This window comes from Loxodonta africana, chromosome 24 (genome assembly GCF_030014295.1).
Source record: "Loxodonta africana isolate mLoxAfr1 chromosome 24, mLoxAfr1.hap2, whole genome shotgun sequence".
Lineage (NCBI taxonomy): Eukaryota > Metazoa > Chordata > Mammalia > Proboscidea > Elephantidae > Loxodonta > Loxodonta africana.
Genome location: NC_087365.1, coordinates 9,626,684 through 9,646,658, shown reverse-complemented (window position 1 = coordinate 9,646,658; position 19,975 = coordinate 9,626,684). Strand labels below are relative to the sequence as shown.

Sequence of the window (19,975 nt, the reverse complement as noted above, 5' to 3'; positions counted from 1 at the left end):
CTCCTGCCCTCTCGTCCTTGCCTCTGAGCTGGTGTGCTCATTTAGTCTTGTATACATGGTTGAACAACATGTATTACTGTTTGTTTTATATGCCTGTCTAATCTTTGGCTGAAGGGTGAACTTCAGGAGTGACTTCAGTACTGAGTTAAAAGGGTGTCTGGGGGCCATACTCTCAAGGTTTCTCCAGTCTCTGTTAGTCTAGTAAGTCTGTTTTTTTTTTTTTTTTTAGTGAATTTAAATTTTGTTCTACGTTTCTCTCCAGCTCTGTCCGGGACCCTCTATTGTGATCCCTGTCAGAGCAGGTGGTGGTGGTAGCCGGGCACCATCTAGTTGTGCTTAACTCAGTCTGGTGGAGGCTGTGATAGTTGTGGTCCATTAGTCCTTTGGACTAATCCTTCCCTTGTGTCTCATTTTCTTCACTCTCCTTTGCTCTAGATGGGGTGAGATCAGTAGAGTGTCTTAGATGGTCACTCTTAAAAGACCCCAGGTGTTAATCACCACAGTCGGATGTAGAACATTTTCTTTATAACCTATGTTATGCCAATTGAGCTAGATGTTCCCCAAGACCATGGTCCCCAGCCCTCAGCCCAGTAACTCAGTCTCTCAGGGAGTTTGGATGTGTCTATGAAGCTTTTCTGACTTTGCCTTGGTCAAGTTGTGCTGACTTCCCCAGTATTGTGTACTGTCTTACCCTTTACCAAAGTTACCACTTATCTACAGTCTTAGTTAGTAAAGATAGAATTTTAATCTTAAAAAGTAGCCACACTTCTGGGGTCTTAAACGCTAGCAAGCAGCCATCTAAGATGCATCAATTGGTCTCAACCCACTTGGATCAAAGGAGAATGAAGAACACCAAGGACATAAGGTGATTACGAGCCCAAGAGACAGAAAGGGCCACATAACCAGCGACTACATCATCCTGAGACCAGAAGAACTAGATGGTGCCTGGCCACAACCGATGACTGCCCTGACAGGGAATACAACAGAGAACCCCTGAGGGAGCAGGAGAGCAGTGGGATGCAGACCCCAAATTCTCATAAGACCAGACTTAATGGTCTGACTGAGACTGGAAGGACTCCAGTGGTCATGGCCCCCAGACCTTCTGTTGGCCCAGGACAGGAACCATTCCTGAAGCCAACTCTTCAGACATGGATTGGACTGGACAATGGGTTGGAGAGGGATGTTGGTGAGCAGTGAGCTTCTTGGATCAGGTGGACACTTGAGACTATGTTGGCATCTCCTGCCTGGAGGGGAGATGAGAGGGTTGAGGGGGTTAGAAGCTGGTGAAAAGGACACAAAAAGAGAGAGTGGAGGGAGAGAGCGGGCTGTCTCATTAGGGGGAGGGTAATTGGGAGTGTGTAGCAAGGTGTATATGGGTTTTTGTGTGAGAGGCTGACTTGATTCGTAAACTTACACTTAGAGCACAATAAAAATTATTAAAAAAAAAAAAGTAGCCACAGACAAAAAGATACATTATGCACAAAAAACAAAGATAAGAATGACAGTACACTCTCAACAGAAACCATACAAACCAGAATACACTGGAAGATCATCTCTAAAGTAATGGAAAAAAAAAAAAAAAAAACCCTAGAATTCTATACCCAGCAAAATGAAGGGAAAGTAAAAACTTTATTGGACATACAAAAGCCCAAATAATTCCTTACTAGCAGATCTGCACTACCAAAAAAAAAAAAAAAAATGTTAAAAGAAGTTCTTCAGGCAGAAGGAAAATACCAGATAGAAACCTGGATCTACAAAAAGTAATGGAGAGCATCAGAAATAGTAAATATGTGGGTAAATATAAAAGTTGGATTTTCTTAATTAAAAAATCTTGAAAAAAACAATCGATTGGTTCCTGAAACAGTTAAGCATAGAATTACCATATGTCTTCGTTATCTAGCGCTGCTATAACAGAAATATCACAAGTGGATGACTTTAGCAAACAGAAATTTATTCTCTCATAGTCTAGAAGGTTAGCAGTCCAAATTCACGATACCAGTTCCAGGGAAAGGCTTTCTCTCTGTCGGGTCTGGGGAAAGGTCCTAGTCATCAGTCTTCCTCTGCGTCTAGGAGTTTCTCAGCACAGGAATCCCAGGTCCAAAGGACACGCTCTGCTCCTAGCTCTTCTTTCTTGGTAGTAGAAGGTCCCTCTCCTCTCTAATCAATTGTCTCTTTTATATCATGGAAGAGACTGACTCAAGACACAGCCTAATCCCGTAGATTGTGTCCTGCCTCATTAACATAACTGCCTCTAATCCTGCTTCATTAACATCATAGAGGTTAGGATTTACAACACACAGGATAATCATGTCAGATCACAAAATGGTGGACAACCACACGATGCTGGGAACCATGGACTAACCAAGTTGATACGCATTTTAGGGGGACAAAATTCAATCCATAACACCATATTGATCCAGCAACTTCACTCCTGAGTACATACCCCAGAAGAGCAGGGACTTAAGCAGGTACCTTGTACACCAGTGTTCTGAGCAGCATTATTCTCAACAGCCGAAAAGTGGAAACTACCCAAGCGTCCATCAACAGGTGAGTGGCTAAACAAAATGTGGTGTACATGTATATATACATGTATACATATATTGGAACATTATTCTGCCATAAAAAGGAATGGAGTTCTAATTCATGCAATGACATGGATGAATCTTGAAAACTTATGCTAAGCGCAATAAGCCAGATGCAAAAGGACAAACATTGTATGATCCCATTCGTATAAAATATCTAGAATAGACAAACGCATAGAGACAGAGGCTGATATGTAGTTACCATGGGCTGCGGGAAGGAGATGGGGCGTTATTACTTAATGGGTACAGAGTTTCTGTAAAAAAGTTTTAGGAACAAATAGTGGTGAAGGTTTCACTACACTGTAAGTGTGATTAATACCAATGGATCGTACACTTGAAATCGGTTAAAAAGGCAAATTTTATATTGTGTATATTTTAACTACAATTTTTAAAAATGATTGTTTAAAGTAAAAGTAATAATGTTTTGTGAGGTTCCTAATATGTGTAGAAGTAAAAACAGAACAACAATAGTACAAAGGCTGTTGTTTTTCAGTTATCAGAAGCATACTATCATAAGGGTCTTATACTATACATGAAATGATATAATATTACCTCAAGGTAAACTGTGATAAGTTAAGGATGTATACTATACACTGTAAAGCAACCACTTAAAATAAATTATAGCTTATAAATCAACAAAGAAGGTAAAATGGAATCATAAAACATACCCCATTAATCCAAAGAAGGCAGAAAAAAGAAAGGGTAACAAAGAATAGATAAGATAAATAAAAATAGCATGATAGTTGACTTAAAATCAAACATAAATAATCACATAAACATAACTACTCTAAAAAGCTCAATTAAAATGCAGACATTGTCAGGAATTATTTTAAAAAGACCTAATTACATGCTGCTTAAAAGAAACCAACGTTAAATACACAAACAGGTTAAAAGGAAAAGGATGAAAAAAGATCTGCCATGCAAACACTAACCCAAAGAGAGCAGAGTGGACACGACCATCAATGTAACCTAACTGTACATGTGAAGATTGCTGAAATGTAAAATGTTTTGTTACTTATGTATTTACCACGATGAAAAGTATTTTTTAAAAAAGAAAAGAAAGCAGGAGTGGCTACATTAATACCAGACAAAGTAAATTTCTGAGCAAAAACTATTACCAGGGTTAAAGAAAGTTGTCTCATAATGATAAAGGGGTCAAGTCAGCACGAGGACTTAAGAATCCAAAAGCGTTATGCATTTAATATCAGAGCTTCAGATTATATGAAGCAAGAGATGATAGAAATGCAAGGATAAAGAATTCATCGCTATAGTCATCAATTTCAGCATCACTTATACAGATCAATAAAGACAGAGAACACTTGAATAGGGCTGTCAGTCAACCTAATTGGCATTTAAAGAACACTCACCTCAGGAGAACGCACATTCTTTTAAAGTGCATGTGGAGCATTTACCAATCAAGTCATACAATATATGCCCTCTGACAAAAAAGAAATTAAATTTGAAATAAATACCAAAAGGATACACAGAAATTCCCTAAGTATTTGGAAATTTAACAGAACACTTTTAAATAATGCATAGGCCAAAAAATCAGTGATGAACTATTTTTAGCCGAGTGAAAATGAAAACACAACATCAAAATTTGGAGGCTGCAGCTAAAGCAGTACTGGGGGAAATGTATAGCTCCAAATACCTGTATTAGAAAATAAGAAAAGCTTCAAATCAATTATGTCACTCTCCACACTAAATAAACTAGAAAAAGAAGAGCAAATGAAACTCCAAGTTCACTCAAAAATAAATATATAAGCCTGAATAGACTTATATCTATAAAAGAAATTGAATATGTAGTCAAAAATCTTCCCTGAAGGAAAACTCAAGACCTCAATGATTTCACTGGTAAACAAACCAAACATGTAAGGAAAAAATAATATTAATTCTACACAAACTCTCGGAAAATTGGGGAAGAGAGAATATTTCCCAACTCATTCAATGAAGCCAGTTATTCTGATACTAAAATCAGACAAAGACATTACAAGACAAGAAAACTACAAACATCTCTCACACATATACATACAAAAAATTCTTAACATTTTAGCAAATCAAATGCAAGAATATATAAAATAGATAATACTTCAGGTGGGATTTATCTCAGGAACGCAAGGTTGGTTTAATATCGGAAAATCAATCACTATAATTCAACATCTGAGCTGAAAATGAAAAACTATATAAAAATCTTGATAGATTGAGAAAATGATTTGGACAATACCCAACATCTATTCCTGATTTTTAAAGAATGTTCTTAGCATACTGGAATTGGAGAAAATTTCCTCAACCTGATAAAGGTTATTGACAAAACACCTACAGCTAATATCATATTTAATGTTGAAATATGGACTGCTTTCTCCCAGGATCAGGAATAAGGCCAGGATGGCCACTCTCACCGCTTGTATTCAAAATAGTACTAGAGGTTCTGGTCAGTGCAACATGTCAAGAAAAAGAAAGAAAATGAATCTATATTGGAAGGAAGGAATAAAACAGCTGTCTTTATTTGAAGGTGACCTGATCACCTCTACAGGAAATCCTAAGGAATCTACAAAACAAAGCGAATAGAATACATGAGTTTAGCAAGGTTTCAGGATATAAGCCATAACTCGTTGCTGTGGAGTCGATTCCGACTCATAGTGACCCTACAGTAAAGAGGAGAACTTCCCCATAGGGTTTCCAAGGCTGTAAATCTTTATGGAAGCAGACTGCCACATCTTTCTCCCTTGTGGAAAGGTTGGTAAGCTTGAACTGTTGAACTTTTGGTTAGCAGCTGAGCACTTAACTGCTGCGCCACCAGGGTTCCTTCAGGATACAAGGCCTCTACACAAGTATCAATTGTATTTTATATTCTAGCAAGAAATAACCAGAAATTGAAATTAAAAAAAAAAATACCACTTAAGGAAAAAAAAAAAACGAAATAATAAGTTTGACAAAAGATGTATAAAGTCTCTATGCAACATTGCTGAAAGAATTAAAGAAGACCTAACTAAATGGTGAGATATACCATTTCCATAAATTGTAATGATTCAATGTTGTTAATATGTCAATTCTCCCTAAATTGATTTATAGAGTCAATGTAATCCCAAACAAAACTCCAGCAGATTTTTCATAAAAACTGACAAGTTGATAATTAAAATCTATTTGAAAATGTAAAGAACCTGGAACAGCCAGGATATCTTTTAAAAGAGCAACGAAGTTGGAGGATTTGTAATACTTATTTTAAAGACATATAAAGCTACAGTAATCAAGGCAATGTGGTAGTGAACAGACAAATATAAATGGAAAAAAAGATGAAGTCCAGAAATAGACCCAGACAATTATTGTGCATTGATTTTCAAATATTCCAAACCTAATCAATGGGGAAAGGATAATCTTTTTAACAAATGGTGCTGGAATAATTGGATAGCCACATGTGAAAATATGAACTGTAACCTGCCCTTTACACCATATATAAAAATTAATTAAAAATAGATCACAGACATAAATGTAAGAGATAAAACTGTAAAGCTTCTAGAAGAAAACACAGGAGAAAATCTTAGCTATCTTAGGTTTGGAAAAGATTTCTTAAATATGACAAAATAAGCATGAAGCATAAAAGAAAAATAAATAAATTGGACTTCAATAAAATGAAAAACTTCAGCTCTTTAAAAAATACTGTTAAGAAAATGAAAACCAGAGACTGGGAGAAAATATTTGCAAAACATACTTCTGACTGCACTATTCTGTAATGCAAAGATATATAATCTAATTTGTAAAAAGGGCGAAAAGTCTGAACAGGCACCTTACCAAAGGAAATGTATGGTCGGTAAATGGGCAAATTAAAAGATGCTCAACATCATTAATCGCTAAGGAAATACAAACTAAAACCACAATGAGAAATCACTATAATCTCACTAAAATGGCCAAAACCAAAAACGCTGGCGAGGAGGGAGAGGAAGTAGAATTCATATATACTCCTGGTGAGAATCTAAAATGGTACAAATACTCTGGAGAGCAGTCTGGCAGTTTTTTAAAAAGTTAAACATATACCTGCCATACAACCAGCCATTCCACTCCCAGGCATTTACCCCACGGAAACGAAAACTTATGTTCATGCAACAACTTGTACACAAATGTTCACCGCAGAGCTTTATCTTTAAGAGCCAAAAACTGGAAACCAAATCTCCAGCCATAGATGAACAGGTAGATAAACTGGAACACTACTCAGAAACAAAGAGAAATAATTGTTTGATACATGCAACAACACGGATTAATCTCAAAATAATTGTGCTGAGTGAACGAGCCTGGTAAAAAGGTACATACTAAATTTATATATGGAATCAAATGCAAACTAACCTCCAGTGACAAGAAGCCAATTAATAATTGCCTGGAGATGGGGGGGACATAGGGAGGTTTTACAAAAGGGTTCAGCACAGTTTTACTCCATCATTATCAGAAGGAGGTGTTTTGTTTTTTAAATGATTAAGGTCCCTAGGTGGTACAAATGATTTGCACTGGACTGCTAAGCTAAGGGAGCTCTGGTGGCACAGTGGTTAAGCACTCAGCTGCCAACCAAAAGATTGGCAGCTCGAATCCACCGGCCACTCCTTGGAAACCCTATGGGGCAGTTCTACTCTGGAATGGACTCCGTGGCAACAGGTTTGTTTTTTTTCTTTTTTGGTATTGCTTAGCTAAAAGTCGCTGGTTTGAACACACACAGCAATATCTCAGAAGAAAAGGCCTGCTGTCTGCTTCTGTTAAGATTGCAGCCAAAAAAGCCCTTCTCTTTAACACATGGGGTCGCCGTGAGTTGGAATCGACTCAACCGCAACTAATGACAACAATAATGTAGGAAACTTTTGGTGATGGATTTGTTCATTTCCTTGATTTCATGGTTTTATATATATATATATATATATATACACATATACATATATGTCAATTGTACTCTTCAAATACTTGCAGCTTATTGTATGTCAATTGTACCTTAGAAAGCTATGCAAATTTAATTTTCTTTTTTAAAGTTGGGAATAGGCAAACACCATCACCATGTTCCAACCTTACATTCCCTTTGACCACAATTGGTCTTAGGAGGATTTAAGAAATAGTAAAGAGAATGCAATACTTACTTGAGAAAATCGGTGTCTCTTTGAATTCTCATGATCTCCGTGCTTGTCAAACTCTTCTGGCCATTTATGTGTGCAAAACTAGAGAACTGAAAATAAGGATATATATATATACACTTAAAGACAAAGCAATATAAAGACTACAGTACAGTAAAATTTCATTAAAAATGCAGTGTGATGTTTGTCTATCATCTCTAGCATCCACCTTTTAGAAACCATCATGGGGAAGGTAATAAATGATTATTATTCCAGAGCCCAAAATTGAAGACATTACTTAGAGTGATATTATAATTAGATATGTATATTTCATTAAATAGGAGTCTCTGGGAGGCACAAACTACTAAGCACTTGACTATTAGCCAAAAGATTGGTAGTTTGAACCCATTCAGAGGACCCTCGGAAGACAGGCCAGGCAATCTGTTTTCAAAAGATCACAGCCTTGAAAACCCTATGGAGGAGCTCTGCTCTACACGCATGGGGTGGCTGTGAGTCGCGATCAGCTCGAAGGCAACTAACAACATTTCATTAAATACAAGAGTTCACAACAAAAGATACCTAGATTTCCCACCAGACAGACCAGGTTTTGAATTAAAAACCTAAGCTAGCATCCATTTTTCTCAAAGATTATATCCCTGGGAAACTCAAAAGAACACTCACCTATAAGAGAAGCAGCAATTGTCTACTGTTGTCTAGAAACACTTAACTCACATTGATAAACGTTTATTTTAGCAACCTCTATGTACGGGAGCCCTGGTGGCGCAGTGGTTAAGAGCTCAGTTGCTAAACAAAAGGTCAGCAGTTCAAATCCAGGAACTGCTCCTTGGAAACCCTATGGGGCAGTTCTCTGTTCTATAGGATCGCTATGAGTCAGAATCAACTCAATGGCAACATGTATTCTTTTTCTTCCCTTTTCTTTTTATGTACCAGGCACTGTACTTGAGGAAGGGATAGGGATTAAGATAAGTATTACATGATCCCTGCCCTCAAGGAGCTGAACTCTTGTACATACAAAACAACACTGTAATACAATAGAATAAATATTGTAGCAAAGTTGTGTTCAGACTCTTCAGAACCTAGAGGAGGAATAATGGAATTTACTTGCTCGAGGGAGAAGGGCTTTACAAGAAGGTAATATCTGAGCTGCGCCTTGAAGAGTAAAGAGAAGTCTGCAGGGACAGATGGAGAAAGGGAATTCCATGCAGAGGAAACACAACTCTAAAGGCACAGTGGCAGTGCATGGCGTCTCCTGGGACTCAAGAGTGGTTTGATGTGATCTGGCAGTCTGAGGCACAGGAGAATGAGGTGAGAAGGGAAGGTTGGAGAAAGAATGTAAAGGGGAGAAGCTAACACTTATGGAGGGTCTAATGTGCCTGGTGGCCCTGGTGGCACAGTGTTTAAGAGCTCAAGCTACTAACTAAAAGGTTGGTAGTTCAGATCCACCAGCCACTCCTTGGAAACCCTATGGGGCAGTTCTACTCTGTCTTATAGGGTTGCCATGAGTTGGCATCAACTCAACATCACACAACAATGTGCCTGGCATTTTGTAACCTCAACATTTCACAGTGACCCTATGAGGTGATATTATTTTCATTTTATTCTATTTTGTAACAGTTTGTTTTGCTATAATTTCAGATTTATGGAAAATTGCAAGGATAGTAGAAATAGTTCCTGTACATCCCACTTGACCAATTATTATTTACATTGACATTCTGCCCCATTTCCTTGATCAGTCTCTAAGTCTCCCGAATCATGTGAGAGTAAGCTGCAGTCGCAATGTCCCTTAACCCCTAAATACTCTGGTGTGATTTCTTAGGAACAAAGATGTTCTCTTACATAACAGTACAATTATCAAAATTATGAAAGCTAACACTGACCCAATCCTATTATCTAATCTACAGGCCTTTTCCAAATTTTACTAATTGTTCGAACAATGTCCTTTGGAGCTACATATAAAATCTAGTCTAGTATCACATTTTGCATTTAGTTGCTATGTTTCTTTTGTCTCCTTTAATCTGAAATAGTTCCTCAGTCTTTTTTTATCTTCCGTGTCCTTGACAAACCAGTTATTTTGTAGACTCACTCTTTTTCCCCCTCAATGTCTGTAATCTTATGGAAGTAGATTGCCAGGCCTTTCTTCCGCACCACTGCCACGTGGGTTCAAACTGTTGACCTTTCAGTTAGTAGTCAAACGCAAACCATGTGCACTGCCCAGGGATCTTTGTAGGATCTCTTTTGATTTGATTTTGTCTGATGTCCCCTAGTAACTGGACTCAGTCACGCATTCTGGCATGAATGGCAGAGAAATGATGTTGTGTCCATCTCAGTGCATCACATCAAGGCATGTATAATCCCCATTTTGTGATGAGGATGCTGAGGCTCAAAAGCGTTGAGTTACTTGTTTGAGGTCACATCAATAGGAAGTAGATTTCCCCAACCAAAATTTCAATAGCATTCTTTACAGAAATGGAAAAACCAACCCTCAACTTTATGTGGAATGGCAAGAGGCCCTGAATAGCTACAACGATGTTGAAGGAGAAGAACAAAGTAGAAGGACTCACACTTCCTAATTTTAAAACATACTACACAGCTGCAGTCGTCAAAACAACCTAGTACTGGTATAACAGACACATGGACCAATGGGATAGGCTTGAGAGTCCAGAAATAATCCCACACATCTATGGTCAACTGATTCTTGACAAGGGTGCTAAGTCCGTTCAATGGGGAAAGAAGAGTCTCTTCAAAGAATGGTGTTGGGAAAATTGGATTTCCATATGCAGAAAAATGAAACAGGATCCATGCCTCAAACCGTACACAAAAACAAATTCAAAATTCACTAAGGAACAAAATGTGTAAACTAGAACCATAAAATTCTTAAAAGAAAATGCAGAGGCAACGTTGTTAGGCCTAGCTTCTAACAATGGGTTATCTGATAAAATAACAAAAGCACAAATGGTAAAAGACAAAATAAACACATGGGACCTCATAAAAATAAAAAACTTTTGTTCATCAAAAGACTTTACCTAAAAAAGTGAAAAGACAAGCTACCAACTGGGAGAATATCTTCGAAAACCATATATCCAATAAGAATCTAACAACCAAAATACATATAAAACTTTGACAACTTAACAACAAAAAAACAAATAACCCAATCATAAAATGGACAAAGGACTTGAACAGACATTTCACCAAAGAGGACATTCAAAAGTGGTAAGAAGACACATGAAAAGATACTCAGCAAGATTAGCCTTCAGAGAAATGTGAATCAAAATCACAATGAGATATCACTTCACCCCCACTAGGATGGCTAAAAAAACTGAAAATAACAAATGTTGGTGAGGATGTGGGGGAAATTGGAACCCTTATCCACTGCTGGTGGGAATGCAAAATGGTACAGCTGCTGTGGAAAGCAGTGTGATGGTTCCTCAAAAAACTAAAAATAGAACTATCATACGACCCAGCAATTCCACTCCTACGTATATACCCAAAAGACTTGAAAGCAGAGACTCAAACAGATACTTGTACAGCAGTGTTCATTGTGGCACTATGCACAATAGCCAAAAGGTAGAAACAACCTAGATGCCCATCAACAGATGAATAGATAAACAAAATGTATACATACATACAATGGAATACTACACAACCAGTAAATGACATCCTGATACATGCTACAATACAGATGGAGCCTGAAGACATTATGCTGAGTGAAATAAGTCAATCACAAAATGACAAACATTATATGGCCTCACTTACATAAAAAAACAAGAACAGGCAAATATATACAGACTAAAGTTTATTAGTGGCTACCGGGGCAAAAAGAAGGGCAAAGGGGTGCTTCTTGCTTATGGAATACTGAGTTTCAGTTTACGGTGACTGAAAAATCTCATTGGTTAGGGTTAGGATTGCATAGCTGAGTAATGCAATTGCTGTCAATAAGTTATACACCTGTAAAAAGTTGAATTTGCAAAAAAAAAAAAAAAAGTAAGTAAACTCCAACTCAAGCCTACCTGAGTGACAGACTGCTTGTCTACCACAATGCCTGTTCTGCAGGTCATAGGAAGCAGTCAGAGGTTTTTCTTGCTTTTTTTTCAGTCAGAGGTTTTTAGTTGCTTTTGTCACAGATCTAACATGGCCTAGACCAGAAGTTGTAAAGTGGCAGCCCATTGGCCAAATCTGATCTGCCACTGAGTTTTGCTTGGTCCATATATGTTGGTGCATGCAGTGTTTCAAATTTGAATTAATTGTCAAAATGTAAAATTAGGTTCCTATGCATAAAGATACAGGTTCCTGGGTTCTCTTGCAAATTCAACAAATATGGCAACACTGAGCCTATAGTCCTTCTTGTCAATGGTTAGCTGCAGTTGAGTAAAGATGACCCCTTTAGCTGGCTGTGGCATTCCACGTTTCCAGAGAACCCACAACCCTTGTATCCCAACACCAAAACCAGGTGACAGCTGTCACTTATCTTCTACCCAGTCTGCATCACACATTAACTCTGCTTACTAACCCAGCCAGATGCGTAGCTCATAAACACCTTGGCTCCCTGGTAGTTACTGACATGTAACACACACCAGTGTGGTTAATTCTGATATTTGCTGAAGTACGTTTCAGATGGGATTCAGTTGAAATATTGAGAAGAATATGTCACTAATATGAACAAAAAGAATGGAAGAAAGAGTTTTGCAGTCCTTTTCTGGCCTCCCCGGCTTTCCGAACTCTAGTCATATTCTCCAATCTTTGGCTTTGCTCCCATGTTCCTAGTTTCTTGAGATTCTGAAACTTGGGATCCTTACATATTGTTTTACTCTATCTTTCCTTTCAAAACAACTCTTCTTTTTTTTTTTTTTTTATTGTACTTTAGATGAAGGTTTACAAAACAAACTGGTTTCTCATCAAATAGTACATACATTGTTCTATGACATTGATTAAAAACCCCATGACATGTCAACACTCTTCCTTCTCAACCCTGGGCTCCCAATTACCAGCTTTCCTGTTCCCTCCTGCCTTCCAGTCCCTCCCCCAGGGCTGGTGCGCCCCTTTAGTCTTGTTTTGTTCCATGGGTCTGTTCAATCTTTGGCTGAAGGGTGAACCTCAGGAGTGACCTCATTACTGAGCTGAAAGGGTATCCAGGGGCCATACTCTCAGGGTTTCTACAGTCTCTGTCAGCAAGTCTGGTCTTTCTTTATGAGTTAAGAGTTTTGTTCTACATTTTTTCTCCAGCTCTGTCCGGGACCCTCTATTGTGATCCTTGTCAGAGCAGTCAGTGGTGGTGGCCAGGCATCATCTAGTTTTACTAGACTCAGTCTGGTAGAGGCCGTGGTAGATATGGTCCATTAGTCCTGCGGACTAATCTTTCCCTTGTATCTTAATTTTCTTCATTCTTCCTTGCTCCCAAAGGGGTAAGGCCCATGGAGTACCCTAGATGGCTGCTCACAGGCTTTTAAGACCCCAGACACTACTTATCAAAGTAGAATGTAGAACATATTCTTTATAAACTATGTCATGCCAATTGAGCCAGATGTTTCCCAAGATCATGGCCCCCACATCTCTCAGCCCAGCAGTTTGGTCCCTCAGGAAGTTTGGACGTGTCTATGTACCTACCATGACCTTGCCTTATACAGGTTGTGCTGGCTTCCCCAGTATTGCATACTGTCTTAGCCTTCGCCGAAGTTTCTACTTATCTATTAAGTGTTTTTCCATCCCCATCCCTCCCCTCCCTCATAACCATCAACGATTGTTTCTTTTTGTGTGTAAACCTTTTCAGCAGATTTTACAGTAGTGGTCTCATACAATATTTGTCCTTTTGTGATTGACTTACTTCACTCAGCACAATGCCTGCCAGATTCATCCATGTTATGAGACGCTTCACAGATTCACCGTTCTTTATCATTGCATAATACTCCATTGTGTGTATGTACCAGTTTGTTTATACATTCATCTGTTGATGGACATCTAGATTGTTTCCATCTTTTTTGCTATTATGAACAATGCTGCAGTGAACGTTGGTATGCATATGTCTACTTGTGTGATGACTCTTATGTCTCTAGGATATATTGCTAGGAGTGGGACTGCTGGATCATATGGTATCTCCATTTCTAGCTTTCTAAGGAAGTGCTACATGTTTTCCAAAATGGTCATATCATTTTGCATTCCTACCAGCAGCACATGAGAGTTCCAATCTCCCTGCAGCCTCTGCAACATTTGCTATTTCCTGTTTTATTGATTCGTGCCAGTAATGCTAGGGTGAGTTGGTATCTCATTGTGGTTTTGATTTGCATTTCTCTAATGGCTAGGGATCGTGAGCATTTCTTCACGTGTCTGTTGGCCACTTGAATGTCTTCTTTGGTGAAGTGTATGTTCATTTCCTTTGCCCATTTTTTGACTGTATTATTTGTCTTTTTATTGTAGAGGCGTTGGATTTTCTTATAGATTTTAGAGATTAGAACTTTGTCAGATTTTTCACAGCCAAAATCTCTTTTCCTAGTCTGTAGGTCCTCTTTTTTTTCTCTTGGCAAAGTCTTTTGATGAACGCAAGTGTTTAATTTTTAGAAGATCCCAGCTATCTAGCTTATCCTCTGGAGCTTGTGTGTTGTTGGTTGTGGTTTGTATCCTGTTAATGCCATGTATTGGGGCCTCTAGCGTTGATTCTACATTTTTTTCTATGAATCTCATTGTTTTTGGCTTTATATTTAGGTCTTTGATCCATTTTGAGTTAGTTTTTGTATATGGTGTGAGATACGGGTCCTGTTTCATTTTTCTGCAGATGGACATCCCGTTTTGCCAGCACCATTTGTTAAAATGACTGTCTTTTCCCCATTTGATAGACTTTGGGCCCTTGTCGAAGATCAGGGGACCACAGGTGGATGGATTCATATCTGGGTTCTTAATTCTGTTCCACTGGTCACTGTACTAGTACCAGGCCATTATGACTACCGTAGCTGTACAGTAGGTTCTGAGTGCAGGTAGTGCAAGTCCTCCTACTTTATTCTTCTTCTTCAATACTGCTTTACCTATATGGGGCTTCTTACCTTTCCATATAAAGTTAATGATAAGTTTTTCTACTTCTTTAAAGAATTTGTTGGTATTTGGATCGGGATTGCATCGTATTTGTAAAGCACTTTGGGTAGAACTGTCATTTTCACAATGTTGAGCCTACCTATCTATGAGCATGGTATGTTTTTCTATTTATGTAGGTCTCTTTTGGTTTCTCGCAATAGCGTTTTGTAGTTTTCTTTGTACAGGCCTTTTACATCCCTGGTTAGATTTATTCCCAAGTATTTTATTTTTTTAGGGGCTATTATAAATGGTATGGGTTGCTATGAGTCAGAATCGACTCAATGGCACTGGGCTTTTGGGCATAAATGGTACTGTTTTCCTGATTTCTTTTCACTGTTCTCTTTATTAATATATACGAATTCAACTGACTTTTGTACATTTTTCTTGTATCCCACTACTCTGCTGAATCTTTCTATTAGTTCCAGTAGTTTTCTTGTGGAGTCTTTTGGGTTTTCTGTGTACAGTATCACATTACCCACAAATAGGGAGAGTTTAACTTCTTCATTACCAATTTGGATGCCCTTTATTTCTGGGAAACAACAACTATTAAACAACTCTGTGGGCAAGGTAATCCAAATACTCATGCATACACAAAAAATAACTTTCTAGACCCATTACAGGAGGCCCCAGGTGACAAAAGTGGTTAAGTGCTCAGCTATTAACCAAAAGGTTGATGATTCCATCCAGAGGAGCCTCAGAAGAAAGGCTTGGAGGTCTATTTCCAGAAGATCATAGCCATTGAAAACCCTATGGAAGGCAGCTCTACTCTGATTCCATGAGTTGGAATCCATTCCCTGGCAACTGGTTTGGTTTTTTTGGTTTAGACCTATTACAGGTAGTTACGGACCCATGAGTGTTTTTCTGAAAATAGTAGTAATTTGTTTTGTATTGTTATGGACTGAATTGTGTCCCTCCAAAGATATGATGACATACTAACCCTAAACCTGTGAATGTGACCCTGTCTGGAAACAGGGTTTTCTTTTGTTATGTTAATGAAGCCATACCAGAGTAGGGTGGATCCTAAACCTAATCCCTTCTGAACGGTATCTTATAAAAAGGGAAAATGGACACAGAGCGATACACATATGGGAAGAGATTGTGAGGACTCATCTACAAGCCAAGGTACACCAAGAAGTGTCCAGGGATACTTACAAAGAAGGACCCTTCCCTAGAGTTGACACATTGACTTGGACTTTAGGTTCTAAAATTGTATGACAATAAATTTCTGTTCTTTAAAGCCACCCAGTTGTGGTATTTTTGTTACGGCAATACCAGGAAACTAAGACATGTATCATATACCAAAATCATACATCGTCAACATATATCACTCATTCTTCAAACAGTTGTAGAAGCCCTAGAGCAAATTTGTGATCTTGAAGTTATTTCCTTCCTATATGCTCACTCAATCTATGGTAGAGAACTCTCATGAAGCCTGGAATTTATAAATAAGCTTATAATTCATACACTGGAGGCTTGAGATATACGTTGTGGTACTACGAAAAAAGAAATTCCCCCCAATTTTTTTCCTGAAGAGTAGTAATCTTATTGAGCTACGCTGAGGTACACCACTCACAGGAGTTGAGTGTGCTCATTGGTTCACTGGCTAACCAAGTAGTTATTATTTCCCAAAGGAAGGGCAATCTTCTATTGTAGTTTCATTTAGTGGGGTTTGCAAACAGGTCTTATGGGGTCTATGGTCCTCTGACTGGCCTTTGTGGTCCTCCAGAAAATACAGTGGTAGGCAGATCGAAGAAGCCAGGAGGTCAGGGTGAGTCACACCACACATTAAAGAAGGGAAATGAAGGTAAGGGCTTGAGTTGGAATAAGGCTTCTAGGCCAGTGATTCTCAGACTGGGCTGATCGTCAAAGTTGTCCACGGTTTCCAGCCTAGGCCTATGGAATCAGGTCATCTAGGAGGATTGCAGGAGGTGGTATCTGGGAATCCGTACATGTATTTAATGTCTCCCCCATCAGCCCGGGTGATTCTAATGTGCAACCAGGTTTGGGATCCATGTTCTTTGCCTTCTTTATACTTGATGGTTAAGTGTGAATGGCCTTGGAATCACGGGTCCAAGAAGCATTTGTGGCTGGATAGGAAGTCTGAAGTCTTGTGACTCCAAGTGTACTCCGCTTAGGGCTCAGATCAGAGGAGAAGGTCAAGGGTTCCTGGATTGCCCTTACATGCCCCCAAACCAAAATGCTATAACAGTAATAGTAGGCAACTAGTGTAAGGAAATCTTTCTTGTGCTATGTTAGTTAGAATGCACTGATATGGATTTTAGTAAGGTCACCGATCACCTCCATCTTGTTAAATCCAGTGGGCAATTTTCTGTCTTTCTTTAATTTGAATATTTAGTACTATTTGACATAGGCGACCACTCGCTTCTCCTTGAAACCTTTTCTTCTCTTGGCTTTTATGGCACCACATTCTTCCAGTTTTCTTCCTACTTCTCAGGCTCCTCCTCTTCTGTTCAACCTCTAAGCTGAGGGTTTTGTCTTGTACCACTTTCTGTTCATTTTCTACACACCCTTGGCAGGTGATCTCATTCAGTCCAAAGCTTTAAATACTACCTATATACTGAATGTTTCCAAATATATAGCTCCATCCCTGACCTCTCCCCTGAGTTTGAACTTACATATACAGCAGTCCACCTGACATCCCCACTTGCACGTCTAATGAGCCTCTGCAAGCTTGCTCCTCCTAAATCTTCCCCATCTCAGTTAATGGGAGCAGCATCTCCAGATGCCCAGCCAAAATCCTAAGAGCCATCCCTGACTCCTCCACTCCCCCCATCCCATCCATGCGATTGTTCAGCGGTTGGCTTGGCCTCCAAAATATATCCAGACTCCAACCACCTCCTATCTTTACCACCACTACAACCTTGGTCCAAGCTACCATTATCTCTTACCTGGAGGCAAAAATCTTTTAACTGATGTTTATCCTCTTACCTCTCTACAGTCTAATCTCCATACGATGGCCAAAAGGAAAAATTTAAATGTAAATGAGATCATGTCTTGCCCTCCAAATGGGTTCCCTTTACCCTTTAGAATTAAATCCAAACACCTTACACTAGGACTCAAAACCCTACTTCTCTGATTTTCAACCATGCTTGCCCATTAGAACCACCTGGGGTACATTAAAAAAAATCTCTAAACCCCATATCAGATCAATTAAATCAGAATTTCTGAGGTCAGGTCTCAATGATTGGTTTGAAGCTCCTCAGGCAATTCTCATATGCAGTTGTGTCTGAGAACCATACCTTTAGCTGCTCTGGCCCCAGCCTACATCTCCCACGTCATCTCCTACCTTGCTCACCATGCTCCAACCACATCGGCCTCCTTGCCATCCCTCACTTTTCTGTACTTGCTGTTACTGCTGCCAGAATGCTTTTTCTCAAGATCTGTGCAGGGCTGGCTTCTGTTCATCCTGAAGGTTTAATCAAATGTCACCTCTTCAAGGAAGTCTTTTCCTCTTTCTGTAATCTAAAACCACTCTTGTCCACTCCCCACGGCCATTCTCTTTCCCAGGGGTTCCCAAACTTGAGTGTGCATCAGGAGGACTAATTAAAACACAGATTATTGGGCCCAACCCCAAAGTCTCTGATTCAGTAGGTCTGAAGTAGGGCCTGAGGATTCGCATTTCTAATGAGCTGCCACATGATGCTGATGCTGCTGGTCTAGGAATAGCACTTTGAGGACCACTGCTCTATCCCATTATCCAGTTTTATTTTTTTTCACGATACTTACTACTATTTAAAAATATTCGCTTATTTCATGTTTATTATTTGCCTACCCCTAACCCCAATAAAAACGTAAGCTCCATGACTGCTGGGCCTTTCTCACGCAACACAATATCCCCAGTACGGGAACAGTGCCTGGCACATGGTGAAAGGCTGGGAGGCACTGCATTAAAGTGTTTCATTGGAAGCATTAAAAATATGGAAGTATTTGTATCCTAGAGATTTTCCTTGGAAGTTACCTGGGACTGGCGGGTGGGTGGTCTAGAACCTGATTTTTCACGGATTTCCAGTGGACTCTCTGAGAAGCGAAGACCTTTCAAAATTTTAGGGTCAGTTCTTTCACCTATCTCAAGGCCTAAAATTAGATTAAAAACATTGTTCTGTAAAAACATATATATATAAAGTCATGCAAATATGTCCTCACAGTTGGGAACATCTTAATAAGGGACCACTGTCACCACATTCTTTCCCTAGAAGTAACACTTACATAATGGTCTCCTGCTCAGCACATTAGCACTGAGAAAGAAAAAGATTATCCCAGGCTGAGAAGTAAAAATCTGCCCTGCTACATTCTACAACATTCCATATCCAGCTGGGAAAACAGATAAATTCAACTGCAAGGTTAGCAGGAAACATTATTTCTCCGAAGGGCACATTGTAGCTTCAAAATGTCACAGCAACTCCCTCTCTGAGTGACTACTACTTCCTTACCAAGAAACCTTGTTAACTAAAATCACAGATTACCAGAAATTTTGCTGTTTGAAATCACATCAGTAAGAAGGAAATAGCCCACTCTTGCCTGGAGGATCTAAGTCATGCCAACACAGAGAAGCAGCCTCAATTTTCAAGTCTGATGCAGAGCTTCAGATAAGAGATTTCTGAACACGATCTTCCACATTTATCTTAACTTCGTAGTTTCCAAGATCACAGAACCCTGGGTCCCCTCTGCGGCCCAGGGCTTCACACAGAGCCCTGATTTTCTTTGAGCCCTATCAAAACTCTGCTTTCATTTAAGTTTCACCCAAACTCCACGCTGCTCCAAATCCTATAACTCTATCTTTTGCTTTGTTTGATGAGCTGTCTTGTGGTTCCTTTGCTGTATGGTCTCGTTGCTGCAAGGAGTCAATAAATCTGACTCTCGTACTGCTTGATCTTAAGCTGTTTGAGCTAGAACAGTACTAAAACTCCAATGACAGCTGAATTTCCTCTTCCAGTGTTTCTTATTGCAACACTTTCTCAGACAAGAAAACAAGCAGGGAACCTGTTCGGTGGGTTTAGAATACTAAGCCTTTTCTTTGTTCTATAATTTCATACCTGGAAATTTTCTAAGGTTAACATTCCAGTCAGGTTTCTTTTCACCATTCTTATCTTTCTTTCTTGGTTTTGATCCAACAAACCCATTTTTCAATTCCTAGGAATGAAGAGATTGCATATCAATCACTTGATTATATCCACGCAGAATGTGAAAATTAAAGGTTATGTGGTAGAGACA

General features: G+C 39.0%; 1 protein-coding gene across 1 annotated transcript in view; it reads right to left on the bottom strand.

Annotated features, from left to right (window-relative positions):
* The window catches only part of DZANK1 (double zinc ribbon and ankyrin repeat domains 1), an 84,222-nt gene that overhangs the window by 48,524 nt on the left and 15,723 nt on the right, over window positions 1–19,975 (bottom strand). Inside the window, exons 4-6 of the mRNA XM_023549996.2 lie at window positions 19,798–19,894; window positions 18,723–18,838; window positions 7,694–7,779 (exon numbers count right to left, since the gene is read on the bottom strand). Of these exons, the coding sequence (XP_023405764.1) occupies window positions 7,694–7,779; window positions 18,723–18,838; window positions 19,798–19,894 (299 nt within the window). The remainder of the gene's footprint in view (window positions 1–7,693; window positions 7,780–18,722; window positions 18,839–19,797; window positions 19,895–19,975) is intronic.